The sequence below is a fragment of the Gadus chalcogrammus genome, unplaced genomic scaffold (genome assembly GCF_026213295.1).
Source record: "Gadus chalcogrammus isolate NIFS_2021 unplaced genomic scaffold, NIFS_Gcha_1.0 GACHA117, whole genome shotgun sequence".
Classification (NCBI taxonomy): Eukaryota; Metazoa; Chordata; class Actinopteri; order Gadiformes; family Gadidae; genus Gadus; species Gadus chalcogrammus.
Window position 1 is genome coordinate 90,762 of NW_026613552.1, and position 8,652 is coordinate 99,413.

The window sequence follows — 8,652 nt, forward strand, 5'->3', positions numbered from 1 at the left end:
TTGGGGCGCATGATCAATCCCTAATTTACCGGCGAGTGGCGGTGGTGGGAAAAGAACGCTCTGCGCCAGTGACTAAGTCACTTGCGCCGGATGCAAGATAGGGCCCTATGTGTGTGTGTGTGTGCGTATGTGTTTTTTTTATGTGTGTGTGAACGTGTACGTGTGTATGTGTAGGTGTGTGTGTGTGCGTGCGTGCCTGTGCGTGTTCGTTTGTGTGCGCGCCGGGGCAGAGGGGGCTGCGGGGCCCTGGGGCCCCGCGGCTGTTTTGTTTTTCTACAACCGACACAGAGAGGCTGAGGACCCCCCTAGGGCCCCCCGTACCGCCACCCCCGGGAGGAGGTCCTCCTCGGTGAAGGAGGACCAGAAGGTGTGGAGGTGTGTCAGTGTGTCTGAGGACCCTCCTCCACCTGGGGACACTGTAGAAGGACAGAGAGCCAGCAGGCCGGTCCAGATAAACTCCTACTGGTGGAGCCAGCGGGGGGGAGAGGGAGGGCTTTTCTTCTACCGTTGTACCGGGCAGAGTAACCACCATCAGAACAATAAAGACCCCAGGACTTGTTGTTCAGTCCAAGCTGGCTGTCAACACCCCCTCCTCTCCTTGTGATTCCTCTGTATGTCACTCCTATAAAAACCCATCCTTCCCACTCTACCTAGTAACAGCGGCCAGTCAGAGCCTCTCTACCCAACACCTGGGGCCAGGAGTCAAATCTGTCTGGGTGATCCGGATACGACTGGTCCTCTCTAACCCACGTCACCTTTCTGTTGTCCTCGGACAGAGAGAGGTATCTGCCGGCCGTGTTGGGGTCCAGTGTGAGGTCACAGGCATCTGAGGGAGAACCAGACATGATGAGCTGCTGAACCATTCTTCATCCTCATCATCATCATCATCACTAGTACTGTTCTTCTGCGCTCTGTGTACATATACTGTGGCATCCCGCCACGTAAACCTCGGCCTGGACGGGCCCGAGGGTCCGTGAAGGACGGGGTATACCACCCCCACCCACCAGCCGGCGACGGAGAGCATCCCTTTCGCCTCCCCAATCAGGGTGATTGGTGGACACCTGGCCGGTGGCAGAGGAGCCATCTTAAAAGGAGGTCCAGGACGGGCACAGCACGGCACGGGAGAGCAAGGAAGAAGGTAGCGCTCTGGTGCGAGAGAGCCTAGAGGCCCACGGAGGCCCTAGAGACTGCGTCTCCTTCGTTGTTTGATTTAAGTTGATTGTAAATAAATGCCTGCAATGGCGTATCCCGCACACCAAAGTGTTTTACCCGTGGAACCCGGCCCAACCGAGCACCGGGTTACCACAATACATAGATATGAACACATACATACACATATGTACACATTCATAGATACACACACTCAACAATAACGTTATGAAAACATCAACAACAATCTTATGAATACATCAACAACAACGTTATGAAAAGTTCAACAACAGTGTTATGAATACACTCATTCATCACTAGTACTGTTCTCCTGAACATGACTTGTGGGGGGGAGGGGATCTATGTATCATGTGATGATAGATACACTATTGCTTCAGACCCCGCCTTCACCGCACCTCAGCCCCCTCCCCCTCACCGCCCCCCGTAGCCCCCCTCCCCCTCCTCAGCCCGCTCCCCCTCAACGCCCCCCGTAGCCCCCCTCCCCCTCCTCAGCCTCCTCCCCATCAGCCCCCCCTCACCCAGGACCGGGACCCTCAGCACCCCCCCAGCCCCCCCCTCCCCCACCTCAGTAATGTGAGGAGGGGGGGAGGCGGGGTCATGTGATGTTATAGTTACTCTATTGTTACATTAGTTTCATTATAGTCCGGGATCCGGGACGGGACCTCAGCCCCCACTCAGCACCCCCACCGCCCCATCACCGCCCCCCCAGCCCCGTCACCCCCCTCTCACCCACCGCCCCCCCCTCCCCCGAGCCCAGACGTTAGCTTCATGATGATTATCATGATTATGTATGAAATTAATCACTACACTATCCAATACATAATATATCAATGTAATACCTGCTGGGTTTTATACAAGCAGGTCCACTGTGATGGTGGACAGTATTAATACTAGGGGTGTAACGATACATCGATGTAGATCGATACATCGATTGATAGGCGAACGATCCAACTGCATCGATGCAACGGCCAAACATCGATGCATATCGCAGTATTACACCCTTTTATTATTATATATCTCCTTTCGCGGGTGTTTGTGAAACTATTTCTGCGCAAAGCGCCAAGCCGCTCGTATCCATTCACCGGTTAAACGAGGCAACAGCGAGCACATGTGTGAGCGCGAGGATGTCTAGTTTCGCATATGTCCCGTTTTTCCAGCCTAACGTGATAAAAAGTAGCCAAATCGGGCTGAAAAATGTGCCCAATCTGGCAACACGGACGGCTTATTTTAACAGCCAAGATGATTCCGAGGGATGTTTTGTTTTTAGAAGAAAACTATCCACACAGATAGGTTGGGAATGGTCTACGTTCAAAATGAAAGATCATTACAGGCTCTTTAATTTAAGCCATAAAAAACCTTTGGCGCTTAAATGCAATTATGTGGCACTTTATTATTTGTATTAAAAATTGATTTTTTGTTTTAAATATCCGGAAGAGCAAAGAAATAAAATGATGAAAATATAATTAAGTTGATTTGAGTTGATGTGATTGTAAGAGGTTGTGTTAAATGGGCATATGATATCGTCTCATATCGATCGCATGCCCCTGAATCGAAATCGTATCGCGGCAGACTTTTGATATCGGCAAATATCGTATCGTTGTCCAATGAATCGATATAATATCGTATCGTGATGAAACCAGAGATTTACACCCCTAATTAATACACGTAAGATACATGATGTCAGTCTTCATTCCCAGTAGGATGTGATCTCACTTCCTGCTGTGTGGATGGACTTTCCATCTCAATAGTGAGTGTGTGATGTGATGAATCAAACAGACACTTACACTTCTTTAGAGCTGGTTTCAGCCTCCACACTGCACCGTGCTCCACACTGGGGGGGAAACAAAGTGAGAGCAGCATGTTGAAACATTCACCTTCATCATCTGCTGTCTCATCACGTTCTACACAACATGAGTGACAGCTGCCTTTTCAAACCACTTCATCTAGCAGCAGCATGAATCCTTGTATGAGACTTTGTCCCTGAGTGGTGAGCTGCTCTCCATACCTGAGAGTGTCCAGTCTCCAGCGTGGATCCTCCAGTCCAGCAGAGAGCAGTGCAGCTCCAGAGTCTCCTGGGGGATTGTAGCTCAGGTCCAGCTCTCTCAGATGGGAGGGGTTGGAGCTCAGAGCTGAGGCCAGAGAAGCACAGCCTTCCTGTGTGACCAGGCAGCCAGACAAGCTACACATACACACACACACACACACACACACACACAACACACACACACACACACACACACACACACACATACGCGTGTAAAATCTTGTGTTTTTCCAGTCTGCCAACCACTTAGTGAACGTCCTCCTCCAAACACAAGTGGCGTTGCCTTGATGACGTAGAAGGTCCTTCTATGAAGCACTTCCTGGTCCATTGAAGGGACCATATTTTTGGATGAGGAATTAGCAATTAAGATAATGAGTACTGGATATCAGGGGTGTGAACGGTTACAAAAGATTGTAAACGTTTACACGACCCCTACTTTTTCGTGTACACGGTTAACCGTTTCTTATAATTATTATTTTTTTTTAAAGTGGACCGCAGTTGCGCTACAGGAGGATTATTTGTTTATCAACACGGCGGATGCGCTAGCAGAATGATCGCAAAAAGAACATTTGTTTGACCGGTTGCCATGGTTATCTATGTGTGGTTCATTTGCAGTTGCGGCGTTAAATAGGATGTTGTCAGCTTACTGTTACATTAAACTGTAATCAGAAAACGCGGTTATATGCTATAGACCATAGCTGTCAATCTCAAGGCCCGCGGGCCTAATCCGGCCCGCGGTGTAATTTAATTTGGCCCGCCAGATAATATCTAATGTCTATCAGAACTGGCCCGCCGGTTTATCGCATTTCAGCATTAAAACTGCAAGTCCCACAATGCACTCCCGCCGCGCTGGTATACGTCAATCGAGGCCCGCAAGCGCGAGCCCATCCCCCACTACCTGCAGCCCTCTAGTCTAGAATGTTTACTGCTGCAGCATGATACTGTTTATCACCTGAAGTAGCCTAGTAGCCTAGCCATGCGTGAGGAAATATTTCAGTTCATGGAAAGCAAAGGGAAAGACACAACAGAGCTCCGGGACCAAGGGTTTTGGTGTGAATGGGCGTTTCTGTGAGACATTACGACTAGCGCCGACTTGTGAGACTTTACGACTTGCGTCGACTTCACACGCCGATTTGCCGACTTTGAAGCCCAATAGAGTAGGTTTGAACTGCTCAGTAATCCGTTTGCAGTTGACGTGGAAAGCGCACCAACCAACCTCCAAATGGAGCTGATCGAGCTCCAATGTAGCGACACACTCAGGTCGAAGTATGACGCTGTTAGTGCTGCACAGTTTCCAGGTTTCATCCCTGACACAATGCCCCAGCTGCGTGCTCAAGTTGCTCAAATGCTCTCTATGTTTGGTAGCACATACCTATGTGAACAACTTTTCTCTGTAATGAAGTTGAACAAAACATCACACAGGAGTTGTCTCACTGATGAACACCTTCACTCAATCCTGAGGATTTCCTCAGCTCAGAGCCTGACCCCAAACTTTGAGGAACTTGCGTCGAAGAAGAGATGTCAAGTGTCTGGTTCAGGCACCAGGGCAAATCACAGTGCAGTAAACTGAGCTTTAATGTAGCATAGGTTTCATTTTTGCACTTTTGTATATGTTTGGATTTTAATTGAGTAATGGGAAATTAGTGTCTTTTTTATTGTATTTTGAAATTTGATTTGAGTTAGATTCCTTGTTTCAGATTACATATCTATTTCTATGTGTAAAACTAAGGCTGAGTTCATGTTTAGGCCTACAAATAAATAAATCTTAATGTTTGGATTTTCAATGAGAGAGGCATGACAATTAGTGTCTTCTTTATTTTATTTTGAAAATTGATCTGAGACTCCTTGTTTCAGATAACATATGTTTACAACTAAGGCTGATTTCATGTTTAGGCCTACAAATAAATAAATCTTATTGCTTGGATTTTCAATTTGAGAGGCATGAGAAGTGTCTTCTTTATTTATTTTGAAATTTGATCTGAGTTAGATCAAATCACATATATATATATAATGTGTGTGTGTAAAACTAAGGCTGAGTTCATGTATAGGCCTAAAAATGAATCGATCTTATTGCAATAGCTAATAAGCCTAAGCTTTAGGACACTTTCAGATTCAATATGGGTAAAACTTAAGTTCATAATAAATATTGAACATGTCCGGCCCTCGACTTGGACCCATTTTTTATTTCGGCCCACTGGGTATTTGAGTTTGACACACCTGCTATAGACCCTATAGTATCCGTGGTATAAAGGCTGGGACGAATTTCAAATTATAAATATGTACACTTTATGTTGAAAGTATAGACTGTCGCTATTCCCATTTAAACGAATGGTGCAGTGATTATTTTTTTTTTTTAAGTTTTTTCGTTTACTCATTTACCTAAGCGGTTATGATTTACTAACCGGTTAAACGTGTACACGTGTATCCGTGAACACCTCTACTGGATATATTATACTATAAAACACAGTTTGAGCGACAAGTTTTGAATCATTTCTTTTATATTTTTACAGAGACCGTTCTGTTGAGGGTTTCAGGGGGTCTGAGGTGTCCAACTGGGGGTAAGACCCTCCAAAGACCCCCTGTACTTCACCCTGCTCTAAACTATCACCGTCCCGTATATGGGGGACAATTTTATTATACTTTGAGCTCATTTTTATATTTATAATTGAAAGGTGGCAGGCATATGGATGTATTAGAATATCCACCTAAACAAAAGGTGCTACATCTCCAATGATACAAAATCATGGATGTGGTCATCACAGGTACTGAGTTATATGCTGAGTTACATAACCGTCCTCTGTTGTGGAACTTGTGGTGTAACTGTTTTACCATTGAGTAAAACTGACCTGAGAGTTTCCAGTGTACAGTGTGGACTCCCCAGTCCAGCAGAGAGCAGCTTCACTCCTGAATCCTGCAGATCATTGGTACTCAGGTCAAGCTCTCTCAGACTAGAGGAGTTGGAGCTGAGAACTGAGGCCAGAGCTTCACAGCATCTCTCTGACAGGTGACAGCCATTCATCCTTCACACAAACAATAAAAAAAAAACATGTTAGGAACAGTGATACATTTCTTATTTGAAATTTTTCATAAGACATGTTTTATTAGTTTAATTAAATTTCAATACACTAGATCTTTAAAATATGACTTACTTAGAGGTCAGATAACTAAAGATTTAAAATAACTCCATGAAATGTCCATAAAAAGAGCCAGTTCTGACTTCCGGTATGGTAATGAGACGATAGGTATCAAACGAGAGGCACTCTCGACCAATTGAGCAAAAAAACTAAAAAGAAAACTAAAGCTACGACTTGAACTTTGAATAATATAGGTCATGAGTACTTCTCAAAGTGGAAAGGTAAAAGAGAAAAAGAAGAAAGCAGGGAAACAGACGGGAGATATGCACAACGAGGTAGAAGTCGAACAGGTGCTCCGGGCTAGCGCAGAGGTAGCTAGCAATGCCGACCAACCAAGCTGGGTGTCTGAGTTACAGGCTAGCTTACAGGCTGGTCTGGACAAGAAACAGGCTAAAATGGATATTGCCGAGCACAGAATGGATGCCAAATTGGACAAAATTGGCAAGCAAATGGAGGAGATGAAGCAGGAGATGGAAGCCTCCGAGAGGAAACATGGACGTTTACATGCGGGCACAAAATAAGGAAATTGAGATCCTAGAAGAAAGTCTAACCCCTGCTCTACAGTGTATTGTCAGGTGTTGAAAATCCTATTCGAACAATAAGTCGAAAACACAGTTTGTGTTTTGGCTTGTTTTTCAAAACGGTGTTGGAAACACCAGGGTATTGGCTCGGGATATGTAATACTAATACACACAGGACAAAGAACAGTGTTGGCAATTTAACACTTATCTTGACATCAAAAAAGTTGCCAGACTGTAAAGGGGGTACGAAATGAAACGAGGTACTGAGCATCAGCCTTTTGAAGACGAGCAAGGGCTGCTGGTAGCATATGTGATGCTGCATTAAAAAAAATAAAATAAAATAAAAAGCGCCCAGAGGGGAATTGCATCTGCCAAATCCTGACCACCAGTTACACTTGTGAAGGACCAATGTAGACTTCACTCGTTGCAACAACATAAGCAAATTGCCCGCAAATAAAATCCCCTACAGTTTAGGATAATCACACAGGTTATGCGAGAACATATTTATGTCCGGATAGGCCTACCAGGCTCCAAGTCGTCAAATATCTCAATCAGACAAAACAACTATAACCACATTGGCATAGCAATCGCACCGTGTGTAGCTGCTACTAGCTGCAATCTATACAATGCATTACTAGCTGGAGCACCAACCAGAATCAGATCACAATCGCTTAGGACCGTGGATAACCTTTGGCCAGGTCATCAGGAGCAAACAGAACCAGCAGCAACGTTTACGTAAACCAATTTCTTACCTTATGTGGCCCTCCACATGCAGGCTAGATGATGTATCCATATCGTGTCACAAACATGCTTTTTACAGGAAGCAAAAGGACCGGCTATTTTCTAAAAATAAATAAATAAATAGGCTACAAGTGAAATTAACCGACTAGGACGGGATTTCAAGGAGAAGCAATATTCAAATCTGGGGACTAAAGGAAGGGGTTGAGGGAGACACGTGGATTGCTGATTACGTGGATAAATTAATTCCCAAGGAGCTGGGAATGTCGGAGGACATTGAATTGGGTATTCAAAGGGCACACAGAGCATTAACACCAAAACCAGTCGCGCTACGACTTGCACTAGGACCATGGGTCCTTCCCCCTCCAAATGGAAACAGGCGGGCGGTGCAGCGAGCGCAATGCACTGTTGTAGTTGGAGGATTTCTTACTTTTGAGCCAGAGAGACACTTTCAGCCTTTTCTCAGGCTAGGATGAACCGATTTAATTTTTTTTTGCACATTTATAATAGGCTACAAAGAATTATTTACTTCATATAACCTTCTTATCTCCACCGGTGAAGTATCTCTTTAAGACATTTAGAGTATCCCCACTTATCCCAGCACCACTACACCACTGCTGACAGTAGGGATGGTAATCGAGAACCAGTCCTTATTCAGAACCGGTACCCAGTGAAGCAATTCTTGGAATCGTTAGCATGCCTGCTTAACGATTCCACTTATCGGTTCCGGTCATTCCAAATGCGTCACGACGTCACACATGTGCCGCCTTGTTTTGGTTCAGAACGCAGCAAGCAGGCGCCGAGGCAGAAGCGCTCTAAAGCTTGGTTGTATTTCACGCGAAAAGATGACAATATGTCCATTTGCAACAATTGTATAGTTTCCATTTCGTCAAAGGGGGTAAATACCTCCAATATGCAGAAACATTTGGCTACACAGCATGCAATTCCTTTGCAGGAATGTCGTGTGTTTTATACACAACTAACTAGCGACGCAATTTAGTCAAACAGCAGCGGAGCTATCGGGAGGCCATATGTTATTAATGCT

The 8,652-nt window shown here is 45.3% G+C and overlaps 1 protein-coding gene across 1 annotated transcript; it reads right to left on the reverse strand.

Moving 5' to 3' along the window:
- Window positions 1–468: 468 nt before the first annotated feature.
- LOC130378923 (ribonuclease inhibitor-like) lies at window positions 469–7,204 on the reverse strand. Its single transcript, XM_056585514.1, has 4 exons — window positions 6,061–7,204; window positions 3,176–3,349; window positions 2,955–3,001; window positions 469–826 (listed from the first exon to the last, which is right to left on the reverse strand). Exons 1-4 carry the CDS (start codon window positions 6,231–6,233, stop codon window positions 651–653), a joined length of 570 nt encoding a protein of 189 aa, XP_056441489.1. The 5' UTR covers window positions 6,234–7,204; the 3' UTR covers window positions 469–650.
- Window positions 7,205–8,652: the final 1,448 nt, after the last annotated feature.